Source organism: Sinohyriopsis cumingii, unplaced genomic scaffold (assembly GCF_028554795.1).
Source record: "Sinohyriopsis cumingii isolate HCF-2022 unplaced genomic scaffold, ASM2855479v2 utg002522l, whole genome shotgun sequence".
Taxonomy (NCBI): Eukaryota; Metazoa; Mollusca; class Bivalvia; order Unionida; family Unionidae; genus Sinohyriopsis; species Sinohyriopsis cumingii.
The window spans coordinates 44487-64779 of NW_028316237.1; the positions used below are offsets into that span (position 1 = coordinate 44487).

Sequence of the window (20293 nt, forward strand, 5' to 3'; positions counted from 1 at the left end):
TACATTATTTGGGTCCTATGATGCATCAAGTAATTTAGTCTTCCTTTCTTGATGGATCATTAGATTTATTATATCGCCATTAATATTCCTATTAAAGTTATATTTTAAAGTATTGATTGATTTTCCAGTCGTTTGAGATATATCCCATCCCTTTCTTATACCAAACTAGGAAAGCTGAATAATGATTCAGTATATAGTTTCAGAATCGTGCAAATGAACACATGGAGTATGGTGATTCAAACGTGAGTGGGGCATCGAAAAAGAAATCCGATCATGGAAAAGAAAAGGTATGACTCTTACCCTGTTGATGATACCTGAAAACAGTTCTGGAAGATAATGCACACATAGACATATCCAACCAAATTTGTGTAATTTAAAAGAATTGATTTAATAACTATTTACCTTGTATTTTAAGACTAGAAGATCTATAACAAAAATTCTCCTATATTTATATATTCATTGCAAGTGCTACGTAGAGGAAGGAAATCATAGATCCACGGGTCAGATAAACTTTGAACGGACTTGTTGCTCTGACTTTCACACATTACATGAAATACATGACAATGAAGCAGTGAAGCACATACCAATACATCAGTAATACATGTATGTTTATATATTTTGAAACCTTAGTCATCAGTATATCTCTGAGTTTCACCATTCATTTGTATTATAGTACCAACACAACACATTTAGGTAATATACTTGACGCAGGAGCTGTAGGTGTATGCGCTGAATATGAAGGCACCCACTGAGAGAGAGAGAGAGAGAGAGAGAGAGAGAGAGAGAGAGAGATGATTTGGTTAGGAGATGATGGTGGAATGCAGTGTAAAATAATATTTTCCTGTCATTCGGAAATGCCTGTATACATATATATTTGATCCAATCGCCACAATGTACACATTGTAATGTCACAATGCATGACATATGTGACGCAAATCAAAGACTCCCCATAGAAGTTAATATTGATAACTAAGGACATACTGTCGTCGATCTCTCACAACACAGCATGTCAATACGGTATTCGAATAGCTCGCAGAGATAGAGAGATAAAGAGAGAGAGAGGGAGAGAGAGAGAGAAAAACAGAGATGGAGATAGTCAGATTTCAATAATTCTTTATTTATTCCAAATTCATTAAATACATTTATGTTACGATTAGGTGCTGTTTCCTAAAATCAAAGAATGTGAACAAAGGATATACGAAGCAGAATATTTTATCATGGACTCATGATACTTTTAGAGTGGTGCAGGATACTACGATTGATTCCCACACCGGCATAAGCAACTGCAAGCAAAAATGAGAAACGTTTTCCACGGAACCTGTAACATGGGAAATTGGCTGCAAAATGTATAATAGATGGATGGATAGAATTTGTTTTGTATGTAAATACTGCCCGCATTATTTTAATATCAAAGTTCTATAATTGGAAACATTTGTTTTCAAATATTACGATTGGTGTTGCATCATCTGTCTCAATGTTTAGATTAGTTTGCTCACATGATGTGTCAAATATTGGAGTCTTTCTTTCTTGATTGATCGTTGATTTAGTATATTGCCATTATTATTCTTACTGAAAAGCTGTTTAAGTATTGTGTGTCTTTGAAGTCGTTTTGAGAAATATCCCATCCCTTTCTTAGATTAAAAAGGGAAGCTGAATAATATCAAATATATGTTTTCAGTATGGTGCAAAGGAAAACGTGGAATTTGATGATACAAAAGTGAACGGGGCATCGAAATACAAATCTGAAAATGAAAAAGGAAAGGTATAAGTCTTTCACTACCGATAATTCCTGAAACTAATCCCTGAAGATAATGCCCACATACACACATCTAAACAAGTTTGAGTATTGTACAATAATTGATTTAACAACTATTTACCTTGTATTGTAGGTCAAGAGGATCAATAAAGTATTACCCTGTATTTCTTTATTCACTGCATGTGCTACGTAGGGGAAGGAAACCGAGGATCCACAGCCACAGGTCAGAGAAACTGTGAACAGATTTGTTGCTCCGAAGAACACGCATATATCTAATGCATAACAATGAAGCTGAAAATAAGAAACAAATGTAATACAAAGGAATAATACAAGTCTATTCCTGTATTTGACGCCTTTGAAGATAATTATTACCTGATAACGACGATTCACTTGTGATATGCTACCCACGACAGGCAGTTGGGTAATATCCATGACGAAGGAGCTGCACTTGTCAGCGCTGATAATGAACACAAACGGAGAGAGAGAGAGAGTTAATTGGAAGAATTTTCGGATTGCAGTGTAGAAAAATAATATCACGTTGTTTAGAAATGAGTGGCAACAGATACACAAGATCCATTTCCCCCTATGTAAACATTGTAATGTCATACTACACGAAACACGTGATATGCAATTCAAAATGTCCTCATTCGAAGTTAACATTGATTAAAAAACATGATTGCTTCGATCTCTCAATACCCATCATCTCAGGAAGGTAATTAAACATCTCGCAGAGAGAGACTGGGGGAACGACATAGAGAGACACAAAATCAACAACGATATAGAGAATCCGTTTACAATAAGACTATATTTACTCCAAATCTATTAAATTGATTTATTTTACGATCGTGTGCTGTTTTCTAGAATCTTAGAATGTGAACAACGGATATTCGAAGAAGTACATTTAATCAAAGACGAATGCTACATTTTAGAGTAGTGTAGAAGTATACAGGTGATTCGTCCAGAAGCATAAGCAATTGTCAGCGAGAATGTGGCCATTTTTCAGGAGTGGCTCTAGCAGGCAAAATTAGACGCAAAAGCTAAAATAGATAAATGGATAGAATTCATTTTGTACACAAATATTGCCCACAGCTTTTGTAATATCAAAGCCCTAGAAATGGAAATATTATTTTACAAACCTATCAGGATTAATGTTGCCTCATATGTCACATTGCATACATTATTTGGGTCATATGATGCATCAAGTAATTTAGTCTTCCTTTCTTGATGGATCATTAGATTTAGTATATCGTCATTAATACTCCAATTAAAGTTACTTATTTTAAGTATTGATTCTCTTTTGCAGTCGTTTGATATATATCCAATATCTTACTTAGACTAAACTAGAGAAGTTAATTAATGTTTCAGTATATTAATTTCAGAATGGTACAAAGAAATGCGTGGAATCAGGTGATTCAAGCGTGAGTGGGGCATCGAAAATGAAATCCGAACAAGAAAAAGGAAAGGTATAAACATTACGATGTTGATCATTCCTGAAAACAATTCTGGAAGACAATGCACACATACGCATACCCAACATATTTTGTGTAATTTACAATAATTGATTTGATAACTATTTACCTTGTATTTTAAGACAAAAAGATCTATAAAAAAATTACCCTGTATTTACATGTTCATTTCAAGTTCTACGTAGAAAAAGGAAATCCTGGATCCACGGATCAGAGAAACTTTGAACGAAATTGTTGCTCTGAATTTCACATATTACATGTCATACATCAGTAATAAATGTATGTTTATCTGTTTTGCAAGCTTAGTGAGCAGTATCAATCCGAGTTTCACCATTCAATTGTATTATACAAATAAAAAACAAATTTGGCTAATATACATGACGGGGGAGCCGCAGAAGTACGCGCTGAAAATGAAGGCACCCAGATAAACAGAGAGAGAGAGAGAGAGAGAGAGAGAGAGAGAGAGAGAGAGAGAAGGGAGAAGGATAAGATAAAGGATTGCAGTGTGAAAAAAATAGTTGCCTGTCGTCCGCAAATGCATGTAGTCATATACATTTGATCGAATTCCCAAAATGTACACATTTTTATATCACAATACATGAAAAACGTGACACGCAAATCAAAGTGTCATCTTAGCCATTAATATTGTTAAATAAAAACATACTCGCGACGATCTCTCACAAAACATCATGTCAGTAAGGCATTCGAATAGCTTGCAGAGAGACACACAAATAAAGCAAACGAGATGAAGATAGTCCTTTTTCTATAATTATTTATTTATTCCAAATACATTAAATACATTTATTTTACGATCGAGTATTGTTTCCTAAAATCAAAGAATATGAACAAAGGATATACGAAAGAGAACATTTGATCAAGGCTCATGACACCTTTTAGAGTGGTGCAGGAGAATACGGTTGATTCCTACTCCGGAATAAGGAACTGCAAGCAAAACTGTGAAAAGTTTTCAACAGAGGCTGTAACAGGAGAAATTGGCTGCAAAATGTATAATAGATGGATGGATAAATTAGTTATGTATGTAAATATTGCGCACAGTAATTTAATACCAAAGTTATATAAATAGAAACATAATTTTGCAAAATATTACGATTGATGTTGCATCATCTGGCTCATTATATATATTATTTTGTTCCCATGATATATCAAATATTGCAGACTTTCTTTCTTGATTGATCATTTGAATTAATATATTGCGTTTATTATTCGTACTAAAATTATTTTTAAGTATTGTGTGTCTTTGATGTCGTTTGAGAAACATCCCATCCCTTTCTTAGATTAAAGAAGGGAAGCTGAATAATTTTCCAATGTATGTTTTCAGAATGGTGCAAAGGAAAACGTGGAGTTTGATGATACAAACATGAACGGGGCATCGAAAGACAAATCTGAAAATGAAAAAGGAAAGGTATAAATCTTTCACTACTGATGAATCCTGAAACCAATCCCTGAAGATAATGCACACATACACACATACAAATAACTTTGAGTGTTTTACCATAATTGATTTAATAACTATTTACCTTGTATTGTAGGTCAAGAAGATCTATAACTTAGTACCCTTTCTTTATTTATTCATTACAATTGCTACGTAGGGGAGGGCAATACGTGATCCACAGGTCAGAGAAAATTTGAACAAAATTGTTTCTCCGAAGAATACACATTACACCGAATACGTAAGAATGAAGTTGCGAATAAGACACAAATGTAACATCAAGGAAAAATGCAAGTATGTTCCATTATTTTAGGCCTTTGAAGACCATAATTACCGATAACGACGATACATTTGTAATATGCTACCCACGACAAGCAGTTGGGTACAATACATGTCGAAGGAGCTGCAGCTGGCAACGCTGTAAATGAAGGCAAACAGGGATAGAGAGAGAGAGAGAGAGGATGAGGATAAAGTAATAGCAGATTGCAGTGTGAAAATAATATTAGCCCTTTTTCTGGAAATGCGTGGAGACAGATACACAATATCCAATTCCCCCTATGTATACATTGTAATCTCACGTTACATAAAACACGTGACATGCAAGTCAAATTGTCCCAGTTGAAGTTAATATTGATATAATAACATGTTTGCGTCGATCTCTCCAAAAGCATCATATCAGGAAGGCAATTAAACAGCTCGCAGAGAGAGACTGGGTGAGAGACAGAGAGAGAGACACAAAATCAACAGCGACAGAGAGAGTCCGTTTACAAGAAGTCTATATTTATTCCAAATCGATTAAATGCATTCATTTTATGATCGAATGGTGTTTTCTAGAATCATTTAATTTGAACAAAGAATATACGAAGTAGAACATTTAATCAAAGACGAATGCTACATCTTTGAGTAGTGTAGAAGAATACGGTTGATTCGTCCAGAAGTATAAGCAATTGCAAGCGAGAAAGTGAACATTTTTCGGGAGTGCCTCTCGCAGGCAAAATTAGATGCAAAACCTAATATAGATTAATAGATAGAATTCATTTTGTACGCAAATATTGCCCACAGTTTTTTAATATCTAAGCTCTAGAAATGGAAATATTATTTTGCAAAACTATCAGGATTAATGTTGGCTCATATGTCACATAGCATACATTATTTGGGTCATATGGTGCATCAAGTAATTAAGTCTTCCTTTCTTGATGGATCATTAGATCTAGTATATCGTCATTAATATTGCTATTAAAGTTATTTATTAAAGTATTGATTGACTTTCCGGTCGTTTGAGATATATCCCATCCCTTTCTTATACCAAACTAGGGAAGCTGAATAATGATTCAGTATATAGTTTCAGAATCATGCAAATGAACAGGATGAGTCTGGTGATTCAAACGTGAGTGGGGCATCCAAAAAGAAATCCGATCATGGAAAAGGAAAGGTATGAATCTTACCCTGTTGATGATACCTGAAAACAACTATGGACGATAATGCACACATACACATATCCAACCAAATTTGTGTAATTTAAAAGAATTGATTTAGTAACTATTTACCTTGTATTTTAAAACTAGAAGATCTATAACACAAATTCCACTGTATTTATATATTCATTGCAAGTGCTACGTAGAGGAAGGAAATCATAGATCCACGGGTCAGAGAAACTTTGAACAGACTTGTTGCTCTGAATTTCACACATTATATGTAATACATGACAATGAAGCAGTGAAGCATATACCAATACATCAGTAATACATGTATGTTTATACATTTTGCAAGCTTAGTCATCAGCATATATCTGAGTTTCACCATTCATTTGTATTATAGTACAAACAAAAAAACATTTAGGTAATATACTTGACGCAGGAGCTGCAGGTGTAAGCGCTGAAGATGAAGGCAACCAATGAGAGAGAGAAAGCGAGACAGAGAGAGAGAGAGAGTGAAAGAGAGAGAGAGAGAGGGAGAAAGAAAGAAAGCAACAGAGATGGAGATAGTCCGTTTTCAATAATTCTTTATTTATACCAAATCCATTAAATATATTTATTTTATGAACAGATAATTTAATCAAGGACTCATGATACATTATCGAATGATGCAGGATAGTTCGGTTGTTTCCTACTCCGGCATAAGCAAATGCAGGCAAAAATGAGAAACGTTTTCCACGGAATCTGTAACATGGGAAATTGGCTGCAAAATGTATAACAGATAGATGGATAGAATTTGTTTTGTATGTAAATATTGCCGACAGTATTTTAATATCAAAGTTCCATAATTGGAAACATTTGTTTTTAAATATTACGATTGGTGTTGAATCATCTGTCTCATTATGTAGATTAGTTTGGTCCCGTGATGCATCACATATTGGAGTCTTTCTTTCTTGATTGATTGTTGTTTTAGTATATCGCCATTATTATTCGTATTAAAACTATTTTTAAGTATTGTGTGTCTTTGAAGTCGTTTGAGAAACACCCCATCCCTTTCTTAGACTAAAAAGGGAAAGCAGAATAATGTTCAAATATATGTTTTCAGAATGGTGCAAAGGAAAACGTGGAATTTGATGACACAAACTTGAATGGGGCTTTGAAAGACAAATATGAAAAGGAAAAAGGAAAGGTATAAGTCTTTCACTACTGATGATTCCTGAAAACAATCCCTGAAGATATTGCACACATACACTCATCCAGATAAGTTTGAGTAATGTACAATAATTGATTTGATAACTGTTTACCTTGTATAGTAGGTCAAGAAGATCTATAAAATATTTCCATGTATTTCTTTATTCATTACTTGTTCTACGTAGGGGAGGGAAATCCAGGATCCACAGGTCAGATAAATTTTGAAAAAATGTCTTGCTCCGAAGAACACACATTATATCTAATTCATAAAAATGAAGCTGAGGATAATACACAGATGTAAGATCAAGGAATAACACAAGTATGTTCCGGTATTTTACGCCTTTGAAGAACATTATTACCTGATAACGACGATTCATTTGTAATATTCTACCCACAACAGGCAGTTTGGCAATACGCATGTCGAAGTAGCTGCATTTTGCAGCACTGATAATGAACGCAAACGGACAGAGAGAGATAGAGTTAAGTTTAAGAATTTTCGGATTGCACTGTGAGAAGAAAAATATCCCGTTGTTTAGAAATGAGTGGCGACAGATACACAAGATCCAGTTCCCCCTATGTATACCTTGTAATGTCAAACTACACGAAACACGTGACATGCAATTCAAAATGTCCCCATAGAAGTTAATATTTATTTAAAAAAAGATGATTGCTTCGATCTCTCAAAACCCATCATCTCGTGAAGGTAATTAAACATCTGACAGAGAGAGATTAGAGAGAAACATAGAGAGACTCAAAAACAACAGAGATAGAGTATGTTTACAATAAGTGTATATTTATTCCAAATCTATTAAATAAATTTATTTTACGATCGAGTGCTATTTTCTAGAATTGTATACAGTGAACAATGGATATTTCGAAGCAGTACATTTAATCAAAGACGAATGCCACATTTTAGAGTAGTGTAGAAGATTACAGTTGATTCGTCCAGAAGCATAAGCAATTGTAAACGAGAATGTGACCATTTTCCGGAGTGGCTCTAGCAGGCAAAATTAGATGCAAAAACTAAAACAGATTAATGGATAGAATTCATTTTGTACGCAAATATTGCCTACAGTTTTTGTAATATCAAAGCACAAGAAACGGAAATATTATTTTGCAAAACTATTAGGATTAATGTTGCCTCATTTTTCACATAGCATAAATTATTTGGGTCCTATAGTGCATCAAGTAATTAAGTCTTCCTTTCTTGATGGATCATTATATTTAGCATTCGAATAGCTTGCAGAGAGAGACACACAAAGGAAGCAACAGAGATGATTCTTTATTTATTCCAAATCCATGAGATACATTTGTTTTACGATCGAGTGTTGTTTCCTAAAATCAAAGAATGTGAACGAAGGATATGCGAATTAGAACATTTGATCAAAAACTCAAGACACATTTTAGAATGGTGCAGGAGAATATGGTTGATTCCTACTCCAGAATAAGGAACTGCAATCAAAACTGTGAAATGTTTTTCACAGAGGCTGTAACAGGAGAAATTGGCTGCAAAATGTATAATAGATGGACGGATATAATTCGTTTCGTATGTAAACATTGCCAACATTAATTTAATACCAAAGTTCTAGAAATGGAAACATTATTTTGCAAAATATTACGTTCTGTGTTGAATCATCTGAAACATAATATAGATTATTTTGGTCAAGTATTGGAGTCTTTCTTTCTTTCTTGATCATTTGGATTAGTATGTCGCCTTTATTATTCGTACAATATTTTTTTAACCATTGTGTGCCTTTGAAGTCGTTTGAGAAATATCCTATTTCTTTCTTACACTAAAAAAGAGAAGCTGAATAATTTTCCAGTATTTGTTTTCAGAATGGTGCAAAGGAAAACGTGGAGTTTGATGATACAATCATGAATGGGGCATCGAAAGACAAATCTGAAAATGAAAAAGGAAAGGTATAAATCTGTCTCTACTGATTATACCTGAAAAATGAAAAAGGAAATGTATAAATCTTTCACAACTGATGAATGCTGAAACCAATCCCTGAAGATAATGCACACATACACACATCCAAATAAGTTTTAGTGATTTACCATAATTGATTTAATAACTATTTACCTTGTATTGTAGGTCGAAAAAAGATCTATAAAATATTTCCCTGTATTTCTTTATTCAATGCATGTGCTACGTACGGGAAGGAAATCCAGGATCCACAGGTCAGATAAACTTTGAACAGATTTGTTACACCGAAGAACACCCATTATATCTAATGCATTACAATGAAGCCGAGAATAAGACACATCTGTAACATTAAGAAATAATACAAGAAAGTTCCCGTATATTACGCCTTTGAAATTCAATTATTAACCTGATAACGACGATACATTTGTAATATGTTACCCACGAAAGGCAGTTGGGTACTCTACATGACGAAAGAGCTGCAGCGCTGAAACTGATGGCAAACAGAGAGAGAGATTTTGATTTTGAACGTAACTTTAACCATTTAGAAGTCATATTGGTACGACGTCTGCAGTGTGGCAGTTCATAGTGAATTCTAGAACTGGGGCATCATACTGCAGACAAGTAGGATTATTCCCCACCCAGTTACGTTATCCATACACCAGGTAGACCAGCCCTACCACTTACGTCTTATTTCTGAGCGCCTAGCGAGGCAGCAGTTAGTACCAGTTTTATAAGTCTTGGGTATTACTCGGGTAGGGTTCGTACCAACGACGTTCCTCATCCGAGGCGGACGCTTAAGCCATGAGGCCACCAGATAATAGAGAATAAAGAGCGAGAGAAGAGAGAGATAGAGAGTGAGTGAGTGAGAGAGATTCTTAATAAATATTAATTAGCATTCACTACAAAATGTGACGTCAATAATCTAAATGTTTAATAGGCGAATTAAGGTACCTCAATGTGCACAAGACTTGGAAAAAGCATGATCATATTTGCTCCCTTGTACTTGATATTTCTATTTCGAGAGGTTTTAGAATATACATTGAACCTTCTTTTTGGTACTACCGATGCTACTTGCATCACTTTTGAAATTGCATCAACCGAAATCATCTAATAATTATTGCACAGAATCATTCAGCGGCAGTGCAAAATATATCAAATATTCAAAAAAGCAGTTTGTATTGCATTTACGTTGTGCACATTATGTAATGAAGACAATAATTGCAGCTGTGAATTTATAGATAAAGACAATTTGTAAATAAGAAAACAAATGTGTCCATCATTAAATTACAAATATAGTTACCAGAAATTTACGAACATTGTATATTAATACATTTGCATGTAGATAAGCATTTGATCTTTAAAAATTATTTTCGAGACAAATATAACGCGCATATGAACTTTACGATGAACTAATTGGTTAAAAATAGAGTAGAAATATTGTTTGCAAATGTCCATTGTGTTGCATGAATTGCTGAAACACTCCTTTAATCAGTTGCCAAGTAGTCATAAATGTGATCAATCTCTGAGCTAAAGCAAAGTATCGGAAACTACAATGTCTCTTATGCATGAAATATTAAATGATTTTTTTGAAACACAAAACCCGAGTATCGTAACTGTATAACTGAACCTAAAGATACATTTTTTATCGCTGTAATCGCATAGGTACTGCTGGATGTAAAATGGGATGTAAAACTTACCGGACTGGATTTGTATTGCGGTCACCTATGGAGTCATTTGTGTCAAAATCAAGAGCATCACATCAATTGCATCTTAAATATTTCATCTTTAAGAAATCATTCATGACATGTAAACGTGATGTGCCGTTCGTATTAAAAATTAAAATAATTTGATAAAATGGTAAATTTAACGGTCTATGGGATATTGTATGTGCCCATATCAAACAGGCAGATACAACTATTTGTAATGTACGCTTGAAAAAACAGTTTACCAACAGAACCATCTGCAGCACACTTCCTACCATGCGACATAAGATGTTGTAAAATTTAAATACTGGATAATTCCCTTGGTTCAGATGTGTACCAGTTTAGCCGAAATGAACGTTTTCGTAGCCTAATTTCAAGACTATGCTGTTATGCTTTGGTCCTCATTTAAAACTTCGTATCTCACCTCCTTCCTTTTCTAGCAGTTTTTAGAAAAATATTTTTTGTTTATCTCACTAACATGAAATTCATTTATCCGCTCACTAATATAGGTAGTAAGGTTTCCATAGCATAGCCTTAATTAATCAGTAATGTGCCAATTTAATGAACATACTTGGTCAAGCAGAGTTATTAAGTTGTTAGCTATGATCCTTCGAGTCTATAAATCTGAAAGTCCATAAATCAGACTTATTCCTAAACCTTTGCCAGCATATATATGCTAACCGTTTCCCCCAGTATTCGGAGTAAAGTTGCTTTTTGCTGTCATCATTGTTATTGTTTTCAATATCCTTTGGTTTGTTTCTATTTCAAAAAGGGCTCTGATTGCATTATAAATTCTCGCATAGCAAAAGAATCTAATTATGATCATAACAAGGTTGTTATTAAAATGGTACTTGCCAATATGATCTTATGATCTTGATAGTAATTTTATGTAAATCTTTCTTAATGCGTAGGGTCCAAACGTTATACACTTACAGATGTCCAACTATATAAATTAAATTGTTTCTAAAATAAATATATCAGATCATTTTCATTACATACGTGTGAAATTACAATATCGTTTTTTGAATTAATCCAATAGTTGCTATTAAACATTTATTTTCAAAGTAATTGTTCTTAAAATGTACTGCATAATACAAAACGTATACTATTATAATCCCCAAGTATATGGTCAGAAACATTATGTATTTAATTCATCTTCCTATTATTATTAGTATTATTATTAGTAGTAGTACTAGTAGTAGCAGTAGTAATAGTAGTGGTAGTGGTAGTGGTAATAGTAGTAGCATTCAGTCTCCGGTCTATAAATATGGTCTGTCTCATTAAACCTTGGCTTAACTCTGACAAATTAACCACTAAACCGTATTATATTCCGGTTTAAAAAGACTAAGCTCTCTGGATAAATACCACTCAATAAGTGTTTATATATATATATATATATATATATATATATATATATATATATATATATATATATATATATATATATAGATATATATATATATATATATATATATATATATATATATATATATATATATATATATATATATATATATATATGTATGTATATATATAGTTATCAAAACTAACGCGATCTTTGAAAGGGCCAATATAGAGAAAATGACAATAGGAATTTTAGGTATACTGATACAATTTTAAAGACAGCAAATTCAAGCCAAAAACTATTATGCATATTAAAAGGGATATGAAATACTATTTTAATATGAATAATCCCAAATAAAGATAATAATAAATCCCAGAGAAGAAAAAAAAGGAAGTAAATTGTGTACTTCGGACTTACGACATTTTGTTAAATCAGGTATTCCAATCTGGCAACACTATTTTAATATAATTAACTAATTCGCTGGTGGCACTTTAAACTGCCTTAAACCACGTGTGTGTGTGTGTGTGTATGTGTGTGTGATTTGGATTTTTAATGTAGCTTTAACAAGGATTCAGTCATGTCGCTACGATGTCTGCAGTGTGACAGTTTATAGTGATGTCTAGCACTGGGACATCATGCCGAAGACACGTAGCATGATGTCCCACCCAGTCACATTATCCTGGCACCAGGCCGTCTATTCCTAACACTAACCTCTTAATGCTAAGCGCCAAGCGAGGCAGCTGTTAGTACCATTTTTGCAAGTCTTTGGTATGACTCGGCCTTGGATCAAACCTACCACCTCCCGCATTCGAGGCGGACGCTTTAACCACTAGGCCACCGGAAACGATGTAAACGTAATTATGAAAATGATGCTGACGTAAGACTACCAAACATATTGTCCCAGGTTACATGCATCGTACATTTCTTATCAAAAGAATAACGGTAACGTGTTTCTAAACTTTTTTTTGAGATGATGTATAAATTATCTAAATGTGTCTTTGTATTGTCATACATTTACGAATTTCCAAAGGTGTGGGTTTAGCAATATTCCACGCCGATTGCTTAACCACATTATCATTCACAATTTGGGCCTAGCATCAATTTTATTTACGGTCTTTATACAGCCTACCATTATGTGTTTGCTCATATGGTCAAGTCCCATCCTGTATCGTGTAATCATGCTCAGTGGATTAGTGGGCGTTTTCAAAACTTGATTGAAACCACAACGATATTCTGCAATTAATATTGGAAGAGAGACGATACGGATGCATATTTTGCTTCTTTACTTTAATAGTCTCTTTTGCCTTGCTTCCTTTTAACATCGGAGATCTTCAAGAATCAAACTGCCATTTTTGATGTTTACTTTTAAATTTGCAAAGATATACTTTAGCAAGTTATAACATATTCAAAACTAAATCCTAATAATAATTCAAATCTACATGAGACTAAATTGTATCAACCATCAGTCGAAAATCATTCTTACAGAAAAATGTAAAACGTCAATAGCAGAGGTTCCTATTTCAATCATTTGTTTGTCAAATTTGGCTGAATTTCTGCTAACAACTATTCAGTCAAAAGTATATTCTAATCTGTTTTCAGCGTTTACAATGCACCATAGAACTGCATTTGGATATCGTGCTTGCTATAAAGGGCATATGGCGAAAGACAACCCTAGAACTGAAAGGAATTTCAGCTGAGGTACATATTTTATATAGTTTACTTTCATTCAATGTCCAGTAATTACCGTCATAACTGGAAATTGTATTTTAACTTGCATACATATATATATATGTTTTACTTGTATGTATATGGTCGCCATTATCTAATCCATTATGGAATGATACGATGTCTTGCTCGTACTGTATAATTGAAGGTAATTGTGCAAGATATACAATTTTCTCGGAATACTCTGGTGTATGCATTCTTTAGTGGCAAATGGAAATTGTTTTAGAAAGAGGTCACATTAAAGATAGGAAAATAATGGGGACAAAATGATATTTCATAATTACTCAGTGAGATAGATAGATATATAGATAGAGAGCTAAATAGGTAGATAGAGTATTCCATTTTATCTTCTCATAGTTCGAGAGGAAGAAAAGAAAATCAGTTTAATAGATAAAAAGATAGATATTTCCATAGCTTTGTATATCTGGAACTATCGAGAAACAATTTGATCTTTCGGGCCGATAATATTGCACATCAGGCGCAAACCTTTGCATCAGCACCCATATTATTAGTGCTTTATGGAAAAGGGATAGGCGGGCGTTGGTAATATTCTCTACAGAGCATTGAATTTCTAGCATCATATCTGTAGGCGACTGTTTCAATAAGTTCCAAGAGCACACGTCAAAGGGTGCATTCGAATTTGAAAAAAAAATAAATTTGATTTGAAAAGAAGGCAATTTAAAAAAAATAGGATGAGTTTAGTCAATATGAATAAATAAAATGTTGTATAAATGAAGGAATGAGTGGAGGAATATTATTGAGAGAGTACCATCGTTTGTGTCGGACCTAGCTATGCATAAAAGCACTTTTAGAGGACCATATTACGATTAGACATAGTTTTCAGCAAATGCTACTTAGATTTCCCTTCGCAAGGTTTGTTCACTCTTATGTGGAAGGTTGATTTTACTTGCAAAGTTACAATACAATCCTAGTATCGGCTTAACCTGCGTCATAGTCTTTGATATTTTTTGTAAGTTTATTCAATTATTTTTGATGCGTTGCTGAAATGTGGTTTAAAATATTATCACATTTAATAACAAGGTTTAGCTTATCGATGATTTATCTAGTAGTAGGAATGTCTATCTTCATGTGACGGATATTTTGTTTAAACGATGACCTCTTTAATATTGAGGATCAGTTTTCGATACAATACCAATGATCACATTGTTCGGAAAGTATAGGTGCTTTTTCTAGCTCTTAACATTTCGTAATCCTCTGAAGTTATTTTAGCAAATCTACTCGGTAATCGAAACCTGTCTGGACATGCCGGTTAGTGTCCTGCCCATGACATCAAAATACTTGAAGAAATGTATCGACCTGTGCTGGAAAATGGGAGTCCAAGAGAAGCCACTACATCTGGATAGCATAGTCGAGATGGATGCCTGTGCTGGGAAGAAGTTTGATAAAGACAAGTTCAGACCTTATACACAATCTGGGAAAAATGTTGCTTTTGTTGTGTGGCCAACACTGTATCTATATGAGGGTGGTCCAATTCTTGTTAAAGGTATAGCGCAGGGATGCTCAAGTGATGAAAATTGTAAACCTAAAATGCATTCCTAACTATTATTTTCCGACCTAAGACGAAAATAGAATAATGCTTGATTTGATTACTATTTTCTGTTACAAAAAATCAATTACCAGTGCAGTGAAGCTGTTTTGTTTGATGTGTCCGTTACAACATTTATAGATATGAGAGCATTAAGATATTTACCTTTACAATCTTGTCTTAAGACACATTTAAATGAACTTCACTTTTGTTTTCTTACAGCTTTATTCGTATTTGTTAAGGAGTTGATTCAATAAGCCAAACATTGGGAACGGTATAAATCTCCAAACTGTAAACTTTTGATCGATTGTAAAGAAAATTATATGCAGATCAAAACTCATTCTCCCGGAAAATGTACTTGCAACGAACGTCATTAAGTTGCTATTAAAATTTGAGAAGGGCTATTATTGTCTGTATTACCTCGCGTAACTAATGTTATCTTTTTTATTGTGTGAGATATTGTACACCTACACCCACTAATGTATAGAGGCATTGAGTGTATGCTCATACAATGTAGAAATGACTTAGTATATATATATATAATTTCAACGAAAGACACTACAGCTATAGATCTTCTAATTATGCGGTGCCAACTTGGAAGTACTGCACATGATTTTAATGTAAAACTTACTGGTCATTATTTTTGTGTTTCACTAGCTTATATCAAACAATGAAAGAATCACAAATATTATCTGAATACTTTGTAAACGGAATAAGGGATATAACGTATGCGATCATTGCCGGGAAATTAGGCATATGAGAGTGGATAATAACATTGAAAATTTGTCACCGCAGTATTGCTGCAGCAAAGTACACGTGTGATTGACAAACCGGAGAATGGGCATCAAATATCAATTATTGCATGATGAAATGTCATGTTAGAAGATGTGGTGTTACACTTCGAGTGTCGAACATTGTCATTCACGTGCCATTTCAACGAATTGAAACTGATATTCTAAGATTTAATGTCGATAGTATGAAGTAAGAACTGGAATATTGTGTATTTATTCTTAATGTAACTTAAACTTTGGAAAGTACGCGGATATCACGAGTATTCCTTTCGATGCAAAGTATTTCCTATATTCTTCCGATTACTCGTTTTCACACTTTGTAGCGTCTATAAGTATAGTATGAAGAATTGTAGAGATAGTTTAGACGTAAGTTTAGAAAGCAATGTTACCATGATCACATTTTACAGTACTAAGATGACTGAATAGCTCAATAAATGAAATGTTTTTATTTACTCGTCACGTTACAATTATCGCACTCGGGTGTTGCCACATATTTAATACCTGATGATAAGTTATGATCTGAATTTTGTAAGGGAAAAATAAGATTACAATGCGCGAGGTAATCGATTATCAAAGCAGATAATATGCATTATATCTATCTATCTATCTATCTATCTATATATATATATATATATATATATATATATATATATATATATATATATATATATATATATATATATATATATATGTATGTATATATATATATATATATATATATATATATATATATATATATATATATATATTAAAGGTTGTACTGCTTTGTGGATCGTTTCTGTCTCAGCAATCACATGGTTACATCAGTCATACATGATAGTAATACATTACATACTGGTAGTTTAATCAGTGCGTTGATTCTAAGGTCCAGATATCACACGCCTTATGATAATAATTTAATATGTAAAATTAATGTTGATGAAAACGTATAATGCTTAGCAAATTGAGCCGAATGAACATAAACCGTTCTGATTTTTGAGACTAAAATTCATCTTTTAATCAACTTTAGCGATGGGAGCAGAAAGTATTTTAGGTCTTGACAGCTTTTCACATCTGAGTCTTGTGCATTGTTGATTTTATATTTTCTTTGTTTCTCGCATTGTTGTTATTATCATATTATTACCTTAATCATCGTACCCAACTCACATAGAGCTGTATCAGATTTTTATTCAAATGTATGATAAATTTGTACAGCCTCGCACACACACAGCCACGGACATACATACATACATACATACATACGTACGTACATACATACATACATACATACATACATACATACATACATACATACATACATACATCTAATGGTTTGCTGGTTTGTCGATTAACAAACGAATATCAATTAATTTTATTTTGTTCTAATATTTGTGTTGCCAGAATAATTGTGACTTTTTCCTATTATGTAACCATTTGATGTGAATTAAAAACTTAATAATATTCTTGCATATATTTCCCTTTATGCGGACTTGCTTATTTACGGTAAAAAAACTATTTGTATAAGCAATACAAGGTTCCCATTATTCTTGCAGTTTTAGTTGAAGATAACTCTGATTCTAACAACGTAAACTTCTGGTCGTTTTATACTCTTGCCTACTGCAGCTGACATATTTAAATGATGATGGTTCCCATATCCGGACAGTAAATATTAACATGTTGTAAAACGAATTGTATATACTAAAGTTACAGTTCATTTACACACGAATTTACTTGTATTGAGGGTATGAAACAATAATTCAAAACTTACTTATCAAGAATAACGAATGATTGCACCAAATAAAATGCTGTCCTGCAAAATTCGACAAATCCTTTTGTTTCTAAATGAACACCATAACATAGGAATAGTAATGTGGGGCATTGGTGGGCAACGAGACTGTCCATTAAACAGCTGGTAGACATATAATGGGTACAATGGGAAATTTAACATGGAAAAGGCACTTTTGGGCAATAAGGCTTACCATTGAAAATGAGGTAAAAAGTTATATAGAAAACGGGAAATGTAACATGTGTGACGTCATGACGTTTATAGGGACAAGAACGTTTCTAAGGGACAGAATAGTTGCATATTGACAAAGGGTTTATTGGGACAAACCATATATATATATATATATATATATATATATATATATATATATATATATATATATATAAACAAAGAAATATATACTTATACAACACAACAACATATCCTTTGGCAAGGGTGAAAGCGTATATCTTTTCGATGCAAATGAGTCGCCCTGAAAAGGGCCAATGAGTTTCCTTCTCTACCTCCTCCAATGTTTCCACCATCTTCTCAGTCTTTGGAGGAAATTCATCTTCTTCTTACTGTCGTCAGGTATCCAGTCTGGATGCCCGATGCTACTAAACGTTTCTAACAGCTCTACCCAGTCGTTAGTCAGTATGTTTCTCCTTATTTTCCTGTTCATTTCTGTTCTTCGCCCAGGTAGCTTTGATCTTCATTATTTCTTCCATCATCACTTAACTCACAATGCTCTCAGCTCTTTTTAAGGCCTCTATCCCGCTTCTTGCACTACTTAGGGTTGGGTAACACCAGTCAACATAGGATTCAATCTTGTTGAAACAATATTTACTTATTCCGCCCAACCTACGGCCTCCATCAAGTTTCCCACTCTACAATATTGTAATGTCAAAAGCCCTTATATATATAATATATATATATATATATATATATATATATATATATATATATATATATATATATATATATATATAGATAGATAGATAGATAGATAGATTGATAGATAGATAGATGGATAAAAAACAGGAGTATCTTTAAATGGACATCTGCCCCCTCAAATACCTATAACAGTATTATTGTATAAATATTGATGTAGTATTGATCTTTACATATTTATATCTGTTTGAACGTATACAATACATACAGAACCTACACTTGCAAGTACATATCCCACTCTGCTGGGTTCTGATAAGAGCATCTGACAAGGGAGTTAACTTTCAACACCAGTCTCACAGAACTCTGTTCTTTTTATGCTGGTTGTTTTGAAAACTCCTGAAAAGGAAGTAGAAGCAAACCATATACTCAATACATATAAACTTTAAATACTTTGACTGTAATCACCTGTAACATACAGACACTGGACCCGAACTCGTCAGGTAGGTAACAAATGCAGCCTTATTATTGTCCAACAAGATATCCATTTTGGAGAGAGATGAATTTTCAGGTTTATGCATGACACATATGTACACTAATTTACGAAAATAAATAAGGTAAACGTGTAATTAAAATGTCGAGTATTCCGTGTAATGCAAACGATTGCGGAACTAAATGTGCGTTCCTATTAGCATATTTGTTGGCGGTATAATACATTCCCGCTACGAATATATAAATGCATGACGACTATGTGAATGACCGACCCACTGACACAGAATAATAGACTACCTTTACATCTACGAGACAAATTATTTAAGTTAATAATAGAAGTCCAGAATACTATTGTTATGGAGCTTAGATCATTTCACGCCGACAAACTGAGATCAATTCGACAATGAAATCTTAAAAAAATACATGCGAATACTCTGCAACGGTTAAGAAAGCGCTCTGCATACGAAAAATATTCTTCAATGTTTGTTTTTCTTTGTGTATTTCAGTGTTCCTTGCAACCACATATAACGATTTTTAGATCTCAGTGACACAGATATTCTCGTCGACAGTTTATTTAAAAGTCCTGGCAACAATTTATATTTTCACTACATGTATAACTACTTAAATATATCAATATTAATAAATCCATTGTTTTTAGATGAAAGATGAAAATCCATTACGTCACAAGAAAGAGTATGAAATCTTATTTTCTCATAGGAATTGTCCCGCAAGGTAGTAACAAGTACTGAAAAGAAACACATATGAATGTTGTTTACGAAATAGGAACTACATTTGATAGTTTCTTTCTTTTCACTTGTTCTAATTAAGTTCTAATTTCATTTGCAATAATAACA

General features: G+C 33.3%; 1 protein-coding gene across 4 annotated transcripts in view; it reads left to right on the forward strand.

Moving 5' to 3' along the window:
- LOC149770184 (uncharacterized) overlaps nucleotides 1-16763 on the forward strand; it is a 59796-nt gene extending 43033 nt beyond the window's left edge. For all 4 annotated transcript variants that reach the window (XM_089949263.1, XM_089949266.1, XM_089949264.1 and 1 more), the window contains 9 exons: nucleotides 198-287; nucleotides 1679-1762; nucleotides 3136-3219; nucleotides 4562-4645; nucleotides 6015-6104; nucleotides 7193-7276; nucleotides 9115-9198; nucleotides 13853-13951; nucleotides 15209-16763. In XM_089949263.1, coding sequence (XP_089805389.1) covers nucleotides 198-287; nucleotides 1679-1762; nucleotides 3136-3219; nucleotides 4562-4645; nucleotides 6015-6104; nucleotides 7193-7276; nucleotides 9115-9198; nucleotides 13853-13951; nucleotides 15209-15538 — 1029 coding nt within the window. In that variant the 3' untranslated portion in view covers nucleotides 15539-16763. The remainder of the gene's footprint in view (nucleotides 1-197; nucleotides 288-1678; nucleotides 1763-3135; nucleotides 3220-4561; nucleotides 4646-6014; nucleotides 6105-7192; nucleotides 7277-9114; nucleotides 9199-13852; nucleotides 13952-15208) is intronic.
- The last annotated feature ends 3530 nt before the right edge of the window (nucleotides 16764-20293 follow it).